The sequence below is a fragment of the Ochlerotatus camptorhynchus genome, unplaced genomic scaffold (assembly GCF_037179485.1).
Source record: "Ochlerotatus camptorhynchus isolate MF236.1 unplaced genomic scaffold, CSIRO-AGI_Acam_v1.1 ptg000374l, whole genome shotgun sequence".
In the NCBI taxonomy this organism is placed as follows: domain Eukaryota; kingdom Metazoa; phylum Arthropoda; class Insecta; order Diptera; family Culicidae; genus Ochlerotatus; species Ochlerotatus camptorhynchus.
This window is the reverse complement of record NW_027040862.1, coordinates 1,814,407-1,837,810: the sequence shown is the minus strand read 5'-3', so window position 1 is coordinate 1,837,810 and position 23,404 is coordinate 1,814,407. Positions and strand designations below refer to the sequence as shown.

The 23,404-nt window shown below is 39.0% G+C and overlaps 1 protein-coding gene across 1 annotated transcript; it reads right to left on the bottom strand.

The window, feature by feature from the left end:
• Positions 1–11,612: 11,612 nt before the first annotated feature.
• Positions 11,613–13,370, bottom strand: LOC135710245 (PHD finger protein 7-like). Its single transcript, XM_065232767.1, has 3 exons — positions 13,124–13,370; positions 12,652–13,057; positions 11,613–12,592 (listed from the first exon to the last, which is right to left on the bottom strand). The coding sequence occupies exons 1-3, from the start codon at positions 13,286–13,288 to the stop codon at positions 11,616–11,618; spliced, it is 1,548 nt and encodes a 515-aa protein (XP_065088839.1). The 5' UTR covers positions 13,289–13,370; the 3' UTR covers positions 11,613–11,615.
• Between the last annotated feature and the right edge of the window lie 10,034 nt (positions 13,371–23,404).

Below are 23,404 nucleotides of genomic sequence, written 5' to 3'. Positions count from 1 at the left end.
GATGACCGGCTAAACTTCAACAGCCACGTCGAATATGTCTGTGAGAATGCCTGGAAGGCCATCAACACAATAGCTAGAATCATGCTGAACAACTCTATTCCCAGCAATATCAAAAGGCATCTTCTGGCTAGATACTGAGGTATGGAGGTCCAGCCTGGTTTGCAGTACTGGAAACGAAGCAGAACCAAAAGAAACTGAGCAGTACGTTCCGGCCACATGGCCATGCTAGTCGTGAGTGCGTACAGAACCATCTCATCGGAAGCAGTATGCGCTATCGCCGGAATGATCCCTATCGGCATCACCCGACGAAGGACAGCGAGTGCTCATTTAATGGCTTCTACACAACCACTCTTGTTATTCAAGAAAATAGTTTCCCTAGAAACCCTTCAATTTAGAGAAAAGGAAGAAAGTGCTGAGTGGTTGCGATGATGCGCGTTGGTGTAGGGTGGTAACCTCCAACTAGGTCGGCCAAATGTTGTAAAGGATCGTGATCGGATTTACCGGGAAATACCGATTGGAGCTTATGACCATTAAGGACAGGTAAGTAGTTGGTCCATCAAGGTAAGATAAATTAATAAACATATAAAGTATCCGTTCGATTTTGGCAACACGTCCTCAGTATATTTAAACTGCTTGTGCTCTGCAGTTATATTATTAAATTCTGTTTAATAATTTTCTTAGATTTTCAGTAAAATTGTGGAGCTTTAAACGTCACCTGCAGGCCAGTTCTGCGAGTAGTATGGCTCTCTGTCGCTAGTAGAGTGACGGTGGTCGCCTCGTGTGAGGTGACTCTTCATTTGATTGCACGGAGAGTAACCCCACTAGTGCGTGACTTTTGTTGACTCATTGGTGGTGGAGATTCGCACGACTCGCGGAATAGGTCAGATGATAATATTTGCATTTATTAAAGATTTTGAAAGGCTAAGAAGTCAAAATTGTGTTGGCAAAATCTAACGGGTAATGCCGATATAACTATATATATATATATACACACATTAAATGCAAAGGGGAGGGATGGGACCACCAGGGCACCGGATTGAAGCGATTTGGATGGGGAGAGTGGAATTGCCAACTCCCTGTCATTAACATTTCGTGAATTGATGGCGGGCTCTTCTCCCCACTCATTGGGACGTTCCCTCGTATGATGGCTTGTTCTACATCGGGTTGTAGGATTTTATCATTGGAAGGCGATTCTCCTGACCCCGCGGATTGCGTGTAAGTGTATCTGCTTACGGGTCCGCCCCTCCGTTTTTGGCCCTTCTTACAATGGTAAATTGAATACAACCAGGTATCGTACTTGATCAAGTCATACTTGGAGGATGATCCACTGTCTAATGGCTGTGCCTTGCAACAATGAGTGGTATCCTTTACATACATACATACATACATACATACACAACCACTCTTGTTATTCAATAAACATCAAAAGTGCTTTTTCAACAACTAAACAACCTGTACTCAACTAGTAAACTGTGTTAGCATTACTTTGAAAGTTATTCTACAGTCAACTAGGTTTATTTTTAGATTTGTGTAGTTTTACAGCTTTTACTCTGCTCGTTCACAAAGCTGAATTAACTAGTCGAGAAAAGCGATTCATGTGCACTATTATAAAGCCTCTACTCAGCAATCTTGTTGTAGAAGGGCATGTAAATTTGTTTAAGTCAGTTCAAAGTGTTGGCGTAGCGAAGTTGGTAGCATCAAGGTTCGCCAATGCGGTCGTCTCGAGTTCGATTCCAGGTTCTCCGGTATCGCGTAAATAATGTGTGTGGTTATAACTAATTTCCAAGAACAAAAAAACGTAAACCATTTTTAACCTGGCGTCAAGAGAAAGCTTGTGTAGTGATTATTGGATAAAATCGGGTAAAGGTTGAGTATAAGCGCCTTTCATGTTCACACACAACTAAACAGCAGGATAACAGCTGAATAGAAACGTAAATAGACAAGCAATAAGAGTTTGTCCCAACCGTCACAACAGTCATAAGTAGCTGACTAAGTTCGCCAGATTTGCTTGTATAAAGGTTGAGTAAAGGTTTCCTCATATCATATAACATTTGAATACAGCTTGAGGCTGTATAAATGAAATGAGTAAAGCGTTTAAATTGCGAAAATTGTTAGTTGGGATGTGGTCTTCGACTGTCCAAGGTGTGAAACAGTGCGAAGGGAGATGCCTGTCCTTAACGTGGAGAATGCTATTTTCGGGGTCGATAAAGGGTGGTCTGTGGATGGTGGTGTTCTAGTCCGGGTTTCAAAAGGCCTGTCGGGGTGAGTGTCCTTGGGTTCCAGTTCAGTAGAATCGGTGAAATTTTGTGATATTGGCGTCGTTTTGTCGTTTCTGACTGAACTGGACAGGTATTTACTAAGTATCTTTCTTATAGTTTAAATAAGTACACGACTGGATTCGTTTGATCACAAAATACTTCTGTTTATTCAATCCTCGAAAGCACACTTTATAAGCTACATGCTTGCTCTCTCATGTGCTCTTTTCTCCTACATCAATCGACTGAGAGGAAATATCGTTTTACCGAAAGTGGGGACTTTCTATCTTGCCACCACAACTCCTCCTTCCTTAAGAAAAGCCTTAGGCTCATGATCAAATTCCTAACTGTCTTTAAAATCATTTTTCGATAACTTTCAATTACAATAATTCAAATCATTTAAACATAATATAACTCATTTGAACGAATTTAAAATTCAATAATAAACATATTCATCTTTTCTTCTCTTCTTTGTACGACGCTTCGATCGCCGCACTGGCTCTACTGCACTTGAAGTTCTATCTTCTTCAAAAGCAGGAACCTCTTGAAATACGAACGAATCCGCTGCGAATCCATAAAAATCGGATTCGGAATCTCCTTCTTCTTCTCTACGACGTTTGCTATAGGGTTGATCAATTCGATCGTTCTGTTGTGGAACCAAAGCTTCCTTAAATAAGCCAGAATCGGTTGCGTATCCATAAAAATCTGAACTTGCTGTTTCTTCTTCTTCATTCTGAAATTCTACGCTGCTTCGTCTGGTGTTGTTGTTGTTGTTGTTGTTGTTGTTGTTAGCAAAAGGCTGTGCTGAACCTGAATTCTCTTCATGGAAAACCAAACACTTTCTAGTTTTCAAACGAGAGTCAGGTGGGACTTTGATCTGTCGCCTATGTGCAGAAATCACTCTGCCACCAAGCGATACTTTTGATATCTTCCACCGTTTCATCCTCCGTCAGGGCGTTTACTCGTTGCTTGGGAGCCGATGAACAAGAAAATTTACTCCTCCATCCGTCGTAGAATAAATCGAGCCATGTCCGTCCCATTAGCGGGATGAAATCCTTTTCGCATCGTAGCACCACCAAAAACAGCTCCTTTCTCAGTCCGTTCAACCGTGCGTCAACCTTCACTTTACCAACAACATCCAGCTTGTTTCCGTCAATCACAAACAACCTCTTCTTACACATTTCAATAGGGCATTTTTTAAAGTTTCTTAGGAAAAGCTCCTCAGATATAACGCTTTCGGCAGATCCGCAATCTACCTCCATCTTCATTCTACGATTTTCTATTACTACTTCAGCGTAACACGGTTCATTACCTCTACGTTTTGACGAGATCATCATGCAAGCTAAATCTTCATCGTCCGATTCTATGCTCAACTCATCTTTTAATCTCTTGAAAGGGCCAGAAGTATGTGCAACTGGCGAAGGCTTAGGAGAGTCAATAAACTTTACCCCATGGGAGTTTTTACGAGGGCTCTTACGTTTAAGACGGAAACAAAATTTCTTAGTGTGCCCCTTCTTATTACAGAAAGAGCAAACAAAAGTTTTATTTGTGTTTTTATCCTGACTTCTGCTCCTATAAGAAAAGGATCGATTGTGACTCCTATTTATACTCCTACTCCTGTTGCGGTAGTCCCTTTCCGCAGGTGTACGCTCTGGTCGTCGACCCAACCTGGCAATCACATTACCTCTGCGCTCATCGTCCCTGTCCATAAAACGAGTTCTATCAGAAGATAATTCCTGGTTAACGATAAGCTTTTCCGCTCTTTCGGAAGTCAAGTCGTCCTCATCAAAAAGCCGCTTCTGCAACTGGCGATCATAAACACCAATCACTAAAGCGTCACGGATAGCCCGTTCTTTAAAAACACCAAAATCGCAATGTTCAGCAAGCTGCTTAATGGCAAGTACGAAGTCTTCCGACTTTTCATTTGTCCCTTGCCTACGCGTCCAAAATTTATATGTGTGGATCACATCTGAATCTTTCTTATCAAACCTCTTCTTGAGCGCTTCAGTTAATTGTTTATAAGTTAATTCCTTGAAATTATTGCCCGGAAACAAAAGTTTTAGCTGAGTGAAAACTTCAGTTCCACAAACAGCTAGAAAAGAGGTCTTATATCTATCCTCACTGTAATTGTTGTGCAAAAATTGCCACTCCAGCTGTTCGAGGTACTGGGAAAAGGGAATCGTACCCGGAATGAATGGTTCGCTGGTTGTTGACATCGACATCCTTATCAGTCAAACGAAATAAAAGCAAAAAAAAACACACAAAATCCAAAAAAAAAAAAAATTATCAAAACTATGCTCCGCAACAAATTTATATTTGTACCAAAAAAATGCAAATAAAGTTTCGCGTACCTGTTTTATCGCTGCGACAAACCAAAACTCGGTCCGTTTCTGAGCGGCCAATAAGCGTCCAAAACAGCACTAAATCCAAGCAACGAATAGATTCAGCTGCTAACAACAACAACAGCATGCAAGAAAAATCTTCAAATCCTGGTCGCAACAACAGCAGCAGTATTTCTAACCGGCAACAGCAGGAATATTTTCACTATCAGCTTTAACAGTCTCACTAGCAGTAATTCTCACTTTTAGAGTTCGATGAACTACACCAAACGGTCAGTGAACTGCGTCAAGCGGTCGTTAAACTGCAACAAGCGGTCGATGAACCACACTAACGGGTCACTGAACTGCACCAAAAATGCAAAAATGCACTAACTTTACTGGTAGAAGGTGTAAACAAAGCACCGAACACCGCTTTAGAAAACTTTTCGATCTGTTTCTCGCTGACACTTCACTAACACTGAGCCGAAACGGTAAAATCGGTTTTACCACCTTACCACAGTTTATTGTGATGGCGTCAAAAAGCTCTTGTCTGGTGACGAAAGTATTGATTTCTCACGGAGGTGCACTTGGAAGAAAAAGAATAAAAAAAATGTATAAGAATCTGAGAGCCAACAAAATGCAATGGCGTCCAAAAGAAAAGGTGCTCGTTGTCTTTGCTTTCTACGAACAATTACGCAGAACAAAAAACTATTCTTTTGCTACAAGAATTAAAAAAAAATGATTAGTGTAGTTTTGGCGGAAAAAGACTCTAAAATCACTTCCGACACCACTTAACGACGACTAAAATTGGGCATTAAAATAAAATCACTGGCACGCCGTGCAATGCGGGATAAAAATGATTTCACAGATAATTTCACTAATCACAATTTTTTTTTTATCAAATACTACTAGTACTACATACGCCAATAAAATCACGCCAAAGTGCTTTTTAGGTCACACGCGGTCGTGAAAAATTGGTGCACACTTGAAAAATTTACTTTATCCTTTATCCTCGTCGCCACTGAACTGGACAGGTATTTACTAAGTATCTTTCTTATAGTTTAAATAAGTACACGACTGGATTCGTTTGATCACAAAATACTTCTGTTTATTCAATCCTCGAAAGCACACTTTATAAGCTACATGCTTGCTCTCTCATGTGCTCTTTTCTCCTACATCAATCGACTGAGAGGAAATATCGTTTTACCGAAAGTGGGGACTTTCTATCTTGCCACCACACTGACGTGGGTCCTCTTTCTACGTTTGGTGTCGGGAGAAGGTAGAGGATCCGGAATGGATTCAGCATCCATTTCGAATTGTCGTTTTTCTTTCGACGTCTTGGGAAAGAGTGATATGGGGTTCGACATCAGAAGCAATGGAGTGACGCTGATTTTGTGGGGTTCCGCCGGTTTTGTCGAGCTGGAACATCATTTAGGACACTTACCTAGATGGGTTTCCGGATCATTTTATTCGGTTGAGTTCCGAGGAATAGCTTGAGTCAATTTCTGCCGAATGTAAACAAGGTAGGACATGCTAAAAATCGTTTAGCCAAATCCTTTATTGTTGAAATAAACATGCTTTTGAATTAAATCCAAAAATAAATATTTTTGTTTCAAACATGTTTTAAATTTTACTTTAAATTACTCATATGTTTATATAATGAACATTAATATTTTTGATTCAAATGAACAAAATTTGGTTCCGTGTAAGTCGAGCCTTCTGAAATTCTTAAGTTTATTTGCCTCAGTAGACGTCCATACTTTTAATTAGAGGACTTAAGCAAAACCCCGTTCTAACTATAGCCACAGACAAACAGACAATCGCAAGTTGTTCATCGAACCTGCATTTAACAATCATTATAAACGGTTTTAGTAAGTGCACAAAGTCAATTCCCTTGCGTTTGACATTTAAACACTACCGCCATTTATTCAGCGTACTGCCCATCAGAGTATACAGATGGCGGTAGTATTTTAGCGACGAAGTTTAATATTGAAAAATATTCAATGTGTTATGTCTGTGTGGTGGATGCGCAAACCAATTGAAAAACAGTTTGATTAAGACGCAATCATTTCCGTTAAAAGTGTCGATGCGCAACATAAACGAAAAACAAACTTGTAAATCAAAATGACATTAATGTATACCAAGCATTTCCACTGGGTCTCAAATAAACATTGCTAAGAAATCCCAAATGCAATAAACATGTTTACTAGGTCAAGCGCAAGGCGATCAACAACGCACGCAAAAGGCGCAATGAATGAAATGATTGTTTGCATAGCTTAGCATACTTGCAATAAGCATAATCGATTGCGTGTGACTTTTGGCACATGGTATTCAGCATAAACAATATTGAATTATATCTTCGCAATTGGTTAATTAATAAAACTAACAGAAACTGAAATATACATTATTCTACAATCGCCAGTCAGAGTGTTAATACCTTGGAATGCCAGCTCAGCTGTTTCTCTGGGGCTAAACCGACAGAGTGGAAAAATGGCTAAGGATGCTACACTCAAAAAATTTATCACATATCTAATGGATGAAAACCATGTAAATTTCACATACACAGAAAAAAAAAGTTGTTGAATATTACATCCAAACTGCTGCAACCAGGTCAATCCATCGGTTGTGTAATATAACGTTGTACGATGTACATCGATTTTGCGAACAAAATTACATCCATTGATGTAATATTGTATCTGCTTTTTGCTATTACATCGTTATCTCATACATCAGCTTGAATTACATTGATCGATATTATATTTTTTTTTTTTGCTGTGTAGCTAAAAATCCTACCACAAAATCACATGAATATTATGTGGCCGATGAAATTCATATGAAAAATCATATAAAATTAACGTGATCGCATACATGTTATGTGAAATTCTGATGAATTCCATTAATTTTGTTTATGGATGAAAATCATTTGCGTTTCCAATGGAAGCTACATGAAAACTATTTTCGGTGTATTTCAATGACCACATACTGGAAAAAACAGCCGGTGACCTTAATAAAAAAAAATACCATTAACAAACGATAACCCAAACGATTAAACTATTCCACAATTAGTTTGGATGATACCCCAAACACGTCGTTAAGCAAATTAACCATAACATTTTTATTAGGGGAGACCAGCAGCTTGTGCAGAAGTTGATGGCACGTATCAAGCCCCCAATTTTTTTTAAATTTTCATTCGAGAGGAATGCAAATCGCAAAACTCATTGTATCTTTAAACTACAATAAATACATAACATTTTCTCTATTACACAGTTCTTTTTACTTAATTTTGGGTAATTTTGAGTTTTGCATCCCACTCTCACTTTTTGCTGTTGTCAACGAGAGATTCGACTTTCTCATGACTATCGTTCAATAAGCTACTAGCATAGAGGTAACTCTGTGAGTATATGAGATATTCTCAAATTTGAGTCAATTGAACTTAATTTTGGGTAGAAAATACATACGAGTAAGTAATTATTTTTGCCGTAGCCAAATGCAAACTACTATAAGCGATTTACCGAAAATTAGCTTATTGAACGGAACATGGGAGATGAGTGAAAACAACTTAATTTTGGGTAATTTTACGGTTCCGTGTAAGGTTTAGTCATTTTCATTTTATGGTGTACAAGGGGGTCAGGGGTATACACAGCAAAAAAAAAATGTAATATCGATCAACGTAATTCAAGCTGATGTATGCAATAATGATGTAATAGCAAAACGCAGATACAATATTACATCAATGGATGTAATTTTGTTCGCAAAATCGATGTACATCGTACAATGTGATATTACACAACCGATGGATTGACCTGGTTGCAGCAGTTTCGATGTAATATTCAACAACTTTTTTTGCTGTGTAGTCGCTATAGTCATAGTCTGGCGGATAGAATTTCGATCTATCATAAAGCGGAACCAATTGGGTTCTTTAATTTTGAAAAATATATCGGTTTTTATATATCATCTGAAAGAGCTTCGTTTTCTCAGCACAGCGATATTTTTTTTCGAACCCACACAATTTCATCTCGATTTTTAAATCAATATTTAGAGCAAAATAATAACATCACTGTTTGACACTAAACTGACAAACTGACAGCTCGCTCAAAGTGACACCGAGGGGCGCTAATAAGTTGATTTTTGCAAATGTAATCATTCTCATTTAAAATAGTTCCAGTGTACCAAAATTGATGATATTTTGGGTTTGGGTTCCATTTTTAATGCAGATTTAATATTTTTTAGACCAACAATTGAAAAAGTACTATGAACTTTTATAAACAAAACGATGATTATTCTTTCCTCGCCAATCGAACGCAAATTACCGGCATCATCGGATAGGGGAAACTTTTGCCAACCCAAAGATGGTGTAAGTTTGCGTAGACGAGCCTTGAGTCACGAGAAAAGGGTTTCCGAAATTTTGTTCGCAATTGCTGATGTGCTCTTTTCTGTCGTGATTTGCTCGATTGGTTCCGCTATTTGACAGCTCAATTGGTTCCCGAGATTCTATCCGCCAGACTATGAATATAGCGACTATTGTCACTGGGCCATGTCACCGATGTGAATATTCACACCAAGGTGACTACATATAGGTGTTCTAATGTGTCAAATTCATGATTCAGCCATGTTGGATTTTTGTATGGGACAGCGACCGAGTTTGTTTACAATTTGCTCTAAAACCGCACTTTTCCTCCCCGCGACCTCCTCGCCTATATAGTGACAAAGCTGTATCACCATTTATATACCCACCATGATTCACACCATCCATAATACACCAGGGAAGGGGAGAGGAGTGAGCAACACAGCATCTTTACCCATGGGGGTTAAAAAAGTTCTGCGAGGTACACTTATGGTGAACCAGCTGCTCAGGGATTGTAGAAAGGAAAAGGTTTGGGAAGATTTAAAATGCAGAATTAGATCCAGGTACCTATCATAGAAATTTGCATATCATCTAGGGTAAATGTTGGCTTCGGCACCTATTGACTGTTTTCGGCAACCAAAATTTAAACGTTAATTTCACTATGTTTTCCCATCAACGCACTTCCCTGAATGTGTCCAAACGATTGTTTAGCCTTTCAGCTTCAATCTGATTATATTTGAACGATCGAGCAATCCAGTAATGCTACATTTTTCTTCAAATAAAGCATACGCACTACAAAATGGGGTTGATTTCGAGTTGCCGATAATAGAACAGCTGGTTAACACGCAGTTCTAATGGGAAGGTTGCCGAAGAAAAAGAGGCTGCCGACAATAGTCACACTCACCTGAGAAGTTTGGAGCGTTGTAAAAACGCTTTCAAAACGTTTTGAAAAATTCTGTCGATTGGAATGGATAGAGAAGCAAGCAGCAGATGAATGTAAACAAACAGACACATCATATATGTGCGTGACGCTGAGAAAATGCTAGTAGAACTGCAGACGCTGCTTAGATTGACGAGAATACGTAAATTCCCCTAGTTATGATTATTGTGAATAATACTTAAATTTCGATAAAGATGATGCTAACTATTTTACCTTTTATGTGATATCCATCATCACAGAATCCAGCCTTGAATCGCAGACCAGGTCCACTAACAAAACACCGAGAAGGGGATCATGGTCATCCTTTTCTTCTTCAGGTTCGCTCACCACCCGGAATGAAGGCTCGGTGCGGTTATTAATATCAAACAGTGTTGCAAACGAAACAGAGATACAACCAGGATTAGTTTTTTAAAGTAATAGTTTCATCTGAAAACCCAACTAACCATATCTCAGTGACATTGTCCCACTCTAAACCCACACCTAAAGCTATTTTGTGATTATATGGTTACTTTGGTACTCACATGAAATGTTGTGCAAGTACCACAAGTTCAACAACGCCCAACTATGGATAGCTCAATGTTAATACCATTTACTCTATGAATCAGCGTACACCAACATGATAATCTTCTAAGAAACACCCAAGAATGTACAGAGATAAATCTCATACTGCAGTTTTAACTGATGGTACTTTATAAACATCAAACTGTCCAATATTGGACCCTGCCAACACACGGCGCCTGCACGGTAATGTGGGCCGTCAGAATGCTTCATCGGTTGCGAAGTGAAGTGCTTCTCAAACTGAAGCGACACATTTCTCAATTTTTTTAAAACTGCGAGAATATGGGTGTATATCTTCACTGTAACAACTACGGGTAATCATCGAAAGAACTTTCATTTTACTCAGGCACTTTTGAGCAAACTGCAATCACTCTCTCATACTCGAAATGTGCCACGACCAAATTGGAACAACGACGCCCTATACGCTATCAGACCAAAGCGCAGGGCATTTTCTCTATTAAGGTTTAGTCTAAACCAAACAAATTCTAAGACACATCTGATTGAAAGCGTACCGATTCTAAATTGGCAGGGCTTTATTATTTTTGCAATGATCATTTTTTTTTTTCTACGTCCGCGATCTCGAAATGCTTATTCCTGGAACACAATTTTGTTTATTGAAGGATTCAATCAAAATCTTAAATCAATTATCACCATCTAATATTTGGGTCTCATGATCAAAGCAGCCCAATAAATTTCGATCTAATGGACTTCGAAAAACTTCACGTTTCTGCAGATCGAGTAAATTTCGAGGAAACATGAAAATAATAATAATAATAATAATGAGACTAAGAAAATTTGGACGTGAACCTGAACTTTTGTCAAGAATCTTGAACTAACAAATAATAAAATAAAAATAAATTTATTCTGTTGCTGAGTAAGAGGGGGTGGTACGCCTATCTAAGGTGGAATGATTGCACCAACCTGCCCTGCCCGGCTGAGATCAGGCAGCAGTTGGGAGGTTTCCAGCTTCTTAGCTCACATCCGGATCGCCCCTAACCGACCGGTCGGCCGGGGAGTCAGATTCCAATGGATATGGTTCCTACGAGTGCCGGTCCGACTCGAACGATGTGAGTTCTAGTTATGAGAATTCGCTCAAGCAGAAAGCGATGGACCAACGATGGAAGAATTCGCCTTCGTCGTGAAGGAGGAAAGATATTAACTGGAATAACTGGTAAAATCTTTTAATTCAAGGATCAGAATCAGAAAAGCTTAATGAATGTGGCGTCCATGCACTTCGAGCACACATAATCGTCGGGGTCTTCGATTTCGGCACATTTCAGGTGGAGCGTTTCACCGCCGCAGGCCTTGCAACCGACCATTTGACCTTTGTCCTTTTTTGAGTTCGCATATTGGCAGTTTTTAGCCGAACACGAGCACCCATGTAAATCCTTGAAGTAGGTTCGGTCGATTTCCCAGCTGGCGTCCCTCATGGGCACGAAAATTCCGCGCATTCTCGCGTAGTTTGGGAAATCGTCCTTCTCGTGGCAATGCGGACATTTGAAATAGTAACCGGCTTCGTAGGCGTATTTTTGCAGACAATCTCTGTGGTACCAGGAATATTCGACCTTTGGATTTTCCGATGATTCATCCGGTTGACAAATTGAATGAAAGCTGGACACAGGATTGTACGCTTGCAACTGTTCCCAACAAATCCAGCACAGTTGATTGGGGAGGTGTCGTAATTCCTGATCGATTGGCAAATGTTCGTGGCAGTACGAGAGGTACTCTCCGGCGAACTGCGTTAGACAGCCCTTCCGAAAGCCACAGATGTAGTGGAAGTAACGATTACAGTCGCTGGCATTACATTTGATCGGAGCCGAATTTTGATCACAACAGTAGCACAGCTTTTCACGATAATGAACGAAGGCCTGCTTCACATCGCTCAATAGAAACCGAAGAACTCCTACTGAATCCGACGACCCTCGTTGACGAATGTGCGTACCGGAAAGGAGGCAAAAGTAATGACACCGCACAACGCTCCGTGCTGTCGGTTTCTCGATAAATGGCCCAAACTGAATGGTGTTCTTCTCCGATAGGAGGCAAACGTCGCAGGGGACTTCCTCTTCCGAGCTGAGTAACCGCAGACGCGCGGTTTGCATCACGACCGGCACAGACGGACTGGACACGCTGGCTGCCGACGAGGATGCCAGATGCTTCGTTATAAGTCGTGTTGAAGCTGGAATATAGAGATTAGATAAGTACCTACACATACAGTGTCCAGTGTCCCGTTGCTACCAGTTGTACATGGTGGTGGTGTGCATTTCATTGGTTGCTTCATTAGAAGGTAATGATTCCGGATGATCTCGTCTCGGGCCGCTAACGTCTCGGTGATCTCACCTAGTCCCGAGTATCGCTTGTTTTGCATGAGATGAATGGTGGGAAAAACTTCTTGCAGTTTGAGCAGTCGCTCGTACAACGGTAGGTTCTCGAACTCCGTTGCATTGACATCTAGCCGGGTATCGGCGGTGATCAGAGTCCGGTGAATTTGGGCATACCGTCTGTAGAAGGGATTGGAGTATTCGAACCCTTGGATCAACCGTAGGAAATCCTTATTACTGATCAACCTGTTCGCTACTGATGGGTATTGCGTGGTCAAATTTTCAGGCAGGCATTCGGTGCAACATACAAGTGGTTCAGTACTCTACAACGATGAAATCTACAATGAATCTGAGTTGGAACGGCAGATACGTTTTATGCTATTACTTACGGAAGCGTGCAGGCGAGTACTGGTACCGGACGATTGCTCATTCGCCGGAAGGTAGATCAGAAACGGAGTGTAGCGGAAGCATCGTTGGCAGGAGAGGAACAGTACGCGATCCAGACCGGAATATGGATAGTCTTGATCTTCCAGGAGATCTTCTGCGTATTCCATAGCTTTCTACGGTAAAATTTAATATTTTCTATACTTAATTATCTAAACAGAGAAGCGCACGAGAAAATAACGTCCTTCGCTCGCTTGCTTACTTTTGTTGTTGTTTTGTGCGTGATTAATTCAGGGTTGCCATCAGGGCATTTTTTCATAAATTTCCACTGAGAGGTGCACGCTATTTTGAAACTACCCAAATATGAGTAAGATCTAATCATATCGATCAAAAGTGAAGTTATTAGCTGCACTCAAAAGTATAACAATCCAAAAAATGATTTAAATTTAATAATTTTATCATTCTGACATGTTTATACATTGATCGGATAAAAATTTGACAAAACGGTTTACATAGCGTTAACTTCACGCATGAAGTCATAAAAACATGATTAGTTAAAGTATTAAATCAATGCTGACTATTATCACTGAGTGCTTAAAATTTCGCTGTAACTGACTGACTAGTTCGCTGTAATAGAATTTTCGTAGAAGCTTGTGCCATCAGCTACCAGATGGACTAGTATTTTTGTTTTGATTTGAACAAAGTTGTTTTTATGTTCAATGATCTTTGACAGTGTGCAAAGAGTGTACACTCACAGATAAATTAAATCAAAAGAGCTTAAAAAGTATGCAGATTCCCGCTTCACCTTATTGAGTCCGTGCCATAATTACTTCGGCAGTACCCTAATAAAAAATAACCATAAACGAACGACAACCCAAATAATAGAACTATTCCACAAATGGTTTGGATGATACCCGGAACACGTCGTTAAGCAAAATAACCATAACAATTTTATTAGGGTAGTCATTAGAAATACTCAGAGGGAGACACTGAACCAATTTGACATATTCCTGTTATGTGGAAATCTAATAAATTTGCGCTATAAGATAATCCATTGAAAATGATATGATTGAAAATGTGTCAGGTAAATTCTATATGAATATCTGATACATTTACAATGCTGATAATTTGGTAACTTTTATGTGATCGTCATATGATAAATGAAAATCAGTCAAATTATAATAATTAACTGAAATGGATTTGAAACCCATAAGCATAAGCTTTACATTTCACCACAATATAATATATGTGTCATAAATCAATCGAAGTAAAGTTTATGTGAAAATCACATGAAATTTACTTCTTCTTTTGACACATATATTTAATCGATTTCTAAAAATAAATCGAAAAATAAACATCAGGCAGTGGGAGCTTTCACAGTTGTGTCTTTTTTTTTATTGTAGCTGATTTGGGATTCGATCAAGAACTGTTGAGGTGTGATGCTTTCGGTTTCTGCGCTCGATTCCACTGGGCCACGGCTGACTTCAAGATTGAGCTCGTTCAATTAGCATGAAGTAAGAACAGCTCTCCCGACATGGAATGTAGTGCAACTTTATGCTCGTTTTGCTAGAGTGAAGACAAATAGCACTGACAAGTTTATGTTCCGTTTCGGTGGTGTCGTTTGTTCAAATCTTTCTTAATGCGCCTGTGTGCAATAAAACAACGACTAAATTATATGAGTTGATGGAACTGGTTCATGAAGTTCGAGTACTAGGGCTGGAATCTGAATTAGCTGTTTAGAAGGCTTACAATTAGAATCACAGCAAAGTAAATATTGCAGTAGAATCATTTTTTTTCAATCTCAATACATTCTTTTCCGGAACCCCTTATCTTATGAAGCAATAACAAACAAAGATTATTCAATACAGTATCATTGTTGTTAGCAATATTTACAATATCAACAATATCAACTAATCATTTTAATGAGTGTACGATAACATCGTTGAAAATTGTTTCAATAATTTATGAAGAGCAATCATGTAAGATGTATTTTATTTTGAGCGATATTCATCCCAGAAAAAACATGCCAAAACAAGCAAACGTTTGTTGGATTTCTTAAAAGGCAAATCTATATGACTATATAATGATTGGGATAAATCTGTTTACAATCTTTAAACCTCAAAAATCAAAGAAAGCTATTCCAATGAGATATGAGATATACATGTTTTCCTATACTGCAAAGTTAAATGACAGTCCAATAGTTTCTACATGTCTGTTTACACGCGACATATCAACAAACGTCAAAAATCGTTAAAAGCAACTTCAATAAAATAAACATGATTATCTTATAAGATATATCTTTTAGCCATATTCATCATGAAAACAGGTATATTCCCGGAAAAAAATAACCATACAATTACCATAAAATAAAATACAGTTACAAGTAAATCTATTGCCAACAATCGATCTTATTGTGTGTATATAGTACACGAAGTTTTAACATATTGTTATTACAATAGATGTACAATACGTCCCATATAGTAAGAGTTTTCAACAATAGAACAACAATACAATTAATGGTAAATGGTTCAAGTTTGTTCGGGTAAAAGTGATTTTTCGTATGGTTAAGATACATAACGACCCCCTTAATCTATTGTATATTCCCCCATTTACCATAGATTCTATTGTAGAAACAATACATTCTATTGTTATTTTATCGTTGTGGAGAATACGATTTATTGTAAATACCATAAACTCTATTGTATGGTTACAATACATTTCATTGTACCTCTACGGTTCTTTTTTTTACGGGTTGTACTGAATTGTCTAATAATGCAAACTTATATGATTTTCCATTACTTTCTAGATGTCTGTTCCCACATATATCAACATGACATATCAACAATTTTTCACCATGAAATATATCAGACAATATTCATATACTTTTTACCTATCGCTAACCACGTTCGAAGCAAAGTATTATCATAGAGGTAACTCTAAGACCACTGGGTCCCGAAGAAAATCATTATTATTTTTGGCTCACTCAGTACCAGAACAACGGTCCCAAGCAGTCCCAAGCTATTTCACTCACCCCTGCATGTTCTGCATGAATCCACACACCCCTGATGTTATCTGTCAAACTTTCATTGCGAATCAAAACAAACATAGTGTAGTAATAGAATTTCAACTAGAATAGGGTACGTTAATCGTTTGCTTGGGACCAATAGGCTACTAAAGTGGTGAGCCAATTTAAAATCGTTAGTTTCGTATTGATTGTTGATTCTACTGTGATCTGTCAAAAGTTCTTGGTAAATAAAAAAAAATAAGCTGATCGCAACTGTCTCGTGGCCAGTTGGCTCAGGCTCAGGCTCTTTAATTAGATCCAATAATGTAATTAAAGAGCCTGAATTTATAAACAGACGACATGTCAAAATTGGAACAATCGATTATCTGTCAAAATGATAAGAAAAGTCATTCCAATCGAGCAGAAGACCTGTCAAATGGATAAGATGTCGTCTCTTTATAAATTCAGGCTCTTTAGATGTAATGGCAAAACGATGTTTATTTATTTTTTTATTTATTTATTTCGTCAACCAACGTAGACTAGTACCAACAATCAATACGAAACTAACGATTTTAAATTGGCTCACTACTTGACTAGCCTATTGGTCCCAAGCAAACGATTAACGTACCCTATTCTAGTTGAAATTCTATTACTACACTATGTTTGTTTTGATTCGCTATGAAAGTTTGACAGATAACATCAGGGGTGTGTGGATTCATGCAGAACATGCAGGGGTGAGTGAAATAGCTTGGGACTGCTTGGGACCGTTGTTCTGGTACTGAGTGAGCCAAAAATAATAATGATTTTCTTCGGGACCTACTAGTCTTAGAGTTACCTCTATGCTAGTACCACAAACGAAGTGACAGACGGAGCGGCTCGAAATTTGGTTTGACGCACTTACATTTGAAATTTTCGATTGTACCTCACGGCAACTCTATCTACTCATATGTACTAGCTTAAAGTAGTTGATGCTATTGGGGCACCGCCTGTTATCTCTTTTTCTCTAACGAAAATTGAAAGGGAGAGCCTGTTGTCAAACTGCATGTCACTATGTTGTGTTCATTGTTATCTGCACTTTTTTTGTATAATGAAAGACCTTAGGCCAAAATGATTAGGAGTAAACACATCGGGTTAACATTTGCTTACAAATAAACGATGTTGAGCTGTCAATGACTCGCGCTTTTTGGCGGCAATTGTTGCTAAAGATTTCATCAGTCGGTGCTCCTAACCAAAGCCATGGTCATTCGCGACCGAGAAGATATCGTTGTTGGACGCCAAACAGGACCCGCCCGTAAAAAAAAATCCAATAAAAATACAATGATTTTGAATGGAGATTTTTGTTGATTATCATAAAATCAAAACGAAAATCATGGTATATGAGAAATGTACAGTAAAAAAGGGGGGTTGTTAAGCATCTTAACAATAAAAAAACTGATTTTTCTCGAACAAATTTGATCTCATCAAATTAATTTTCATTGAGAATTGTATCTTTTAAAACGAAATTTATTTTTTCACCCGTCCAATAATTTAACAATAAATTTATAATGTGCCCGAAATTCAACCGTAAAAATCATTGTAATTTCGTTATTTTATTATAATTTTTTTTTTTTCGGGTGGCCATACTCGGTATGCATTTGCTCCTCCGTAGAGGAACTGAAAGCTCTCGACGAGGGCGATCTGAAGAAGGAAAATTTACTCCAAAATCATGCCGAAATCCATCGAATCGATCGACGTGCTGAAGGTGAGATGGTGAGAATGAAGGAGGATCGGATGAAACCAATTTTGTTCAATTTATTATTTATTTCGGCTAAAGATGCTGTATGTCACGCGTTTGAGCATGATTGCGGTACGATGGTGCGATGCTCTATTCTGGACCGGGCTACTAGACGTGGCAAAACTAGTCATTATACCTGCTACGCGTACCTTGTTACCTGAAGACGAGGAGGGAATCTTCAGATTCATGGAGGAGGACATCAGAAATGAGGAAGCTCGTATCCGAGGACAAAAGTGTTACATCTGCAAGGAACGGTATGCAAACGTTTGGTGTTGCGCGAAGAAGTGCTTCCGTTCATTCCATACGCTTTGTGGGATGCAGAATGAGTGCCTGTCGCATTACGTGGAAACGTTCCAGTCGTGGTGCGATAAGCACGTAGCGCTGGTGGATAAGGTGAAACACTCCGAGACCGAAGCCTGTGGGATTTGCTACGATGATATGGGACCGTACAGGAAGCTGGAATCGATTCGTGACCTGTGCTGTCAGAATGGCTGGTTCCATCGGAGCTACGTGGCACAGTTTGCCCAATCGGCGAGGTACTTTTTCAATTGCCCTTTGTGCAACAAGGACGACTTTAGTCAGCAGATCCATCAGCGTGGCATTTATATTCCGGAAAATTAAGCGAAGCGGCGGAGGTGGGTGAATCGGTATTTGAATACTGAATATTTTATTTTAATTGTTCGAGGGATGCCTCGTGGGAGCTGGAACCGAATGTATTCAACGATCAGTTGGAACGTCCTTCGGAGTGTGACGCTGAAGAGTGTCGCTGTCGGTATGGGCGAGATTACGACGATTGCAAGCGTTGGGATCTGATCCTTTGTGCAACGTGCGGTTCGACTTGTCGCCAAGATCAGTGCATGGAGGTTCCCTCGAAGAACTATGTTTTCACCTTTTGTCGTCCGATTGTCCGAAAGACGCCGGAAGCGGTTTTGAAGCTAGCCGAGGCTTCCCGAAGAGTGGAAGCAGCAAGATGGGGGAAGCCGGTAACGATAGCAGAGAGGGGAGTTCTAGGGGCCGATCTAGTGGCAGACGTCAGATTGAATCGGATGATTCAGATTCTGAAGAGTCAGTTGCATTGACGACCAAACGCAAATCTCAGAAAGACGAACCGCAATAGACAGTGACGACAGCGATTCCGATCTGGTTTCTACACGAAAGAAACCAACGTCGAAATGACGGCTGTCCACGTCTTCATCTAGTTCTTCCTCGTTCGTTTCTTCGAAACGAAGAAATCAGTCTGGAGGAACTGGTCAAGAAGATTCCACTGCCAAGACGAACTTCTGTCGAAAAATTACTTCGAGTCAAACCGGTCGTAAGGCTCGAGAAGCTCAGCTCGGAAAAGATCAAATCGTTGACTTCTTCGGAGAATGAAGACGAAGCATCCTCCGCCGGATCGTCGACCGTGTTCGATTTCAACTATCGTGTGAAGTTAAACAAAAAGCAGGGCCGAAAATCGACGGTAGAATTGCAGCCGATCAAACAGGTCATCCGCTCCGACACGAACACGCTAACGGATGCCTCTGTGGAGATCGTGCGTCCCAAGACGCCTGCCCAGAAATCTTTTGGAAAGCAGTTCAAACTGAAGCTTTTTGGGTCGAAAACCGTCCCACGAAAACGTTCCACCAGGTCCGGAGTACGTTACAGCGAAGAAAAGTTGATTTAATTTTAATGACGAACTTGCAGAATCTTCCAGCACTAGTGCACTAAGCAGGTCTTTCCCACGGCGCAATAGATTACTGCCAACGGTGCCACCTCAAGCGGAAATGCGATTCGAGACCGGGTTGACGTTGATGCTCAAAAGCGAGAAAATGTTCCGGATTTCTCTACCCATGCGAATGTCAGCTGGTATCACACTGCTTACAGGTACTGAGGGAGAACCTTCCAAAACTTCTAGTGTTTGGACTGGTGGTATGGCACAAAGAATGCACAATGCACCACGAACCGACGGAGAATCGTATGTGCTGTGATCAATGTGATTGGTGAGGCAGAAGGAAACAAGCCAGCACTTGCATTATCACGACGTTGCATAATCTAGTGTGACGAAACGTTGGATCATGCGTAAGAACACCGTGAGAACGACAGAGTCGACTACATTCCTTCTGCCGCACCTATAGTAACGCACACGGCTCCCGCGCTGACTGTTCCTTACTTTCTCACTCTAATCAAAATTTCCTTCGATGAGTGAGAAAACAGCACCCCGTCAACACGAGCAAGGACACGAGTTGCCAGATCATTGCACACAAAACCAACTTGAATTAATTCAAAACAAAAATACTAGCGAACCTGGCGGTGAGGGGCGGAAGGTGGACTAAAATTCTATTACAGAGAACCACATTATTTTAATTCATTTCTTCGGAGAAAGTCGTCTGTAACTTCGTTTGTGCTAGTACATATTAGAATACAGTTTTGTTTTCTTAAATTTATTTATTTATTTCGTCAACTTTGGACAAAAGGTTAAAAGTATAATTTTTTCTTTAATAAAAATTAAGCAGTGTCAGCTTTCCTATTTTTTATGAGTTATAATGCCTTATGGAATAAAAATATTGCTTTAGTTTATGCCGAGACATTGTAAAGTCAATGGTTTCGCAGTGTTTATTGTAAGAGGCCATCATGCGGTTTAATGGCCCATATTTTGAATAATTTGTACGATGATGTTTTATGGCAAATAAATTTCGATTTCGGAGTTGCCGAGTGGGTGCATGGAAATTTAATTTTGATAAAAGTTCTGTTGAGTCAATTCGCTGCGAAACGATATCATTTACAAATGAAACCATTGCATATTCACGACGCTCTTTTAATGTTTGTATGTTTATAAGCATGCAGCGTGCTTCATATGATGGAAGAGGAAATGAAGTCCAACCTAATTTACGAAGAGCGTATAATAGAAATTGTTTTTGTACTGATTCTAATCTTTCTTCGTGCGTGATTGAAAAAGGAGACCATACAATACTGCAATATTCCAGTATTGACCTCACATAGGCGATATATAGTGTTTTAATTGTGTATGGGTCCTGAAAGTTATAGCAAAAGCGCTTGATAAAGCCTAGCATGTTATTTGCCCTGTGGATAATTGTGTTGTAATGGTCTATGAAAGTTAGTTTAGAGTCTAAGATAATTCCTAAATCCCTAACTCTTTCACATTTTTCTACATTTTGATTTCCTAGTGCAATTGAAATATTTGAAGTTGTTCTTTTCCTGCTAAATGATATTAAGTTACATTTTTTTACATTCAATTCTAGTAGACTTTTTTTTGCACCATATGTAGAATATGTGTATTTCATTCCGGAATATATTGATGTCTTCTTCATTTCTTATTTCTAAAAAGAGCTTCATGTCGTCGGCATAAATAAGACATTTAAGTTTTTTGAGAATAAACGCGAACCATAAATTGACCTTACCTAAAATGGTTAAAAATTGTTTATAATCCCTGCTAAACTTTAACTGAAATGGTTATGGAACTTTACATGAACGTTTAATGATAAAGTTTAAACCTTATGTATCATGGTTTTCTGGAACTGGACCTTACAAATAATGGGTTGTTAAGAACCATTACCGTTCCAAATTCTTGTTTTCTCCATACATTTTCGGAAAGAGAACTATATTAGAACCTTTTAACTTATGGTTTGAGAACTTTAATGGTAATGGTTATGGTAGTCAGTAAGGTCCACGAATGGTTTTGTAACATCGATCAACTTTATGTGGAATATATCGCGAATTGGTTGCCTGTAATTTACTGATTACCAATTCACGATATATTCCACGTAAAGTTGAGCGATAATACAAAACCATTAATGGACCTTACTGACTACCATAGCCATTACCATTAATGTTCTCAAATCATAAGTAAAAACGTTCTTATATAGTTCTCTTTCTGAAAATGTATGGAGAAAACAAGAATTTGGAATGGTAATGGTTTCATAATATTCGATTGCTGTGTGAAACGCTTCATTTTTCCACAGTGGATTTAATGATTCGGTCACACAGAAATCTTCATAAATATTCGTTAGTAAAAAGTCCAAATAGCAATTTTGTTGGTTTTTGATGTGGTTAATTTGGTTCAGTCCTAAATTAGCAGTTTTGTCAAAAATGAACTGCAATGTTTCATTATCCCCAACGACTGGGAGTAAGATACATTCATTTTCAGAGTCCAGAATGAAGTCAGCATGGCGTTGATTAAAGTCTCCATAGATGTGAACTTTAACCTCAGGAGGAAGCTCAGATAGAATTTGTTCAGCACTTTGGAAGAAGGCTTCATAAGTGCTTTTATGAGCATGGTCTGGTTGAAAATACACTGAGGCGAACACGTGCGTTTCACCGGCTATGTGTGATTTCACCCAAATATGCTCAAATTCTGTAAATTTTGGTGTAATGATGAGTTCTGAGTTAAAATTGGTCGAAAGAGCTATAAGCACTCCACCGCCTGACTTCTTCTGAGTTGCATGAAAATTTCTGTCGTCTCTGAATACATTAAAGGCATTTCCAAAGATTTCTTCACTTTTCACGCTTTCGTCCCAGCTTGTTTCAGTTGCCAGAATGACCGAGAAGGATGAGCATAATAAATTTTGATAGATTTCCTTCATTTTAGCTGGGCTTTTCATGCGATTGAAATTTTGACAGTAAATCAAAATTTCAGTCGCATTCTGTTTATGTGAAGAAATTGTTGGAAGTACGTTGGTTGATAAAATATTTTCATTATTATTATTATTTACACTTACATTTCCATTTTCTTCTGAAAGTGTCCGAAGAGTGTTGTCGTTTGATGAGGTTTCTTCCGAAGTGTGCGTCAATGTCGAGGAAAATTTTGGGTGCTGTAGAATTTATATGCGGCTTCCCGTGTGTGCTGCAGTCGTTGTGTGCGTTCACTAGATAAGAACGCACGGTGTGATTCCAGGTCTGCCAGGGCGTCAATGCGTGGGATTCCAAGTTCTTCGTGGACGTCCAGAAAAATTTCGCGCAAAAGTTATGTGTCCGTTGGTAATCCTTCGGCTGCTAGCATTAAAGTTGAACTTGTTTTCGTTACACGATGTACACGGCCGTTCAATGTTACTCACTGGCTGAGCAAAATTTTATAGCAATCTCATTCTCTCTCACAGAAATTTTACTCAGTTTTAGTAAAATTGCCGTTACAGATCTATGAGTAACAGCAGTTTAACCACAAACGAAGTGACAGACGACTAACTGGCGAAGAAAACAATTAAAATAATGTGGTTCGTTGTAATAGAATTTTCTTAGAAGCTTGTGTCATCATCCTCCAGATGAGATAGTATTTTTGTTTTGGTTTTGCACAAAGTGGATTTTGTGTACAATGATTCTTTGACATTGTGCAAAAAGTGAATCAATTTTTTAGGCATTTCAGTTTTGAGTAGAGTGAAAGAAATAGAACCAAAACATTCTAGTACATTTGGTGAAAATGCTAGTTCAATCCAGTAGTAGCAACCGGTGGAAACTTAAGATTTTAAATTGGCTCACTACTTGACTAGCCTATTGGTCCCAAGCAAATCGATTAAC

Coding starts and splice junctions, on each gene's coding strand:
- LOC135710245 (XM_065232767.1), bottom strand. CDS start 13,288: ATGGAATACGCAGAAGATCTCCTGGAAGATCAAGACTATCCATATTCC. Junction 13,058..13,123: donor GTACTCGCCTGCACGCTTCC/GTAAGTAATAGC, acceptor TCATCGTTGTAG/AGTACTGAACCACTTGTATG. Junction 12,593..12,651: donor ACCACCACCATGTACAACTG/GTAGCAACGGGA, acceptor TCTATATTCCAG/CTTCAACACGACTTATAACG.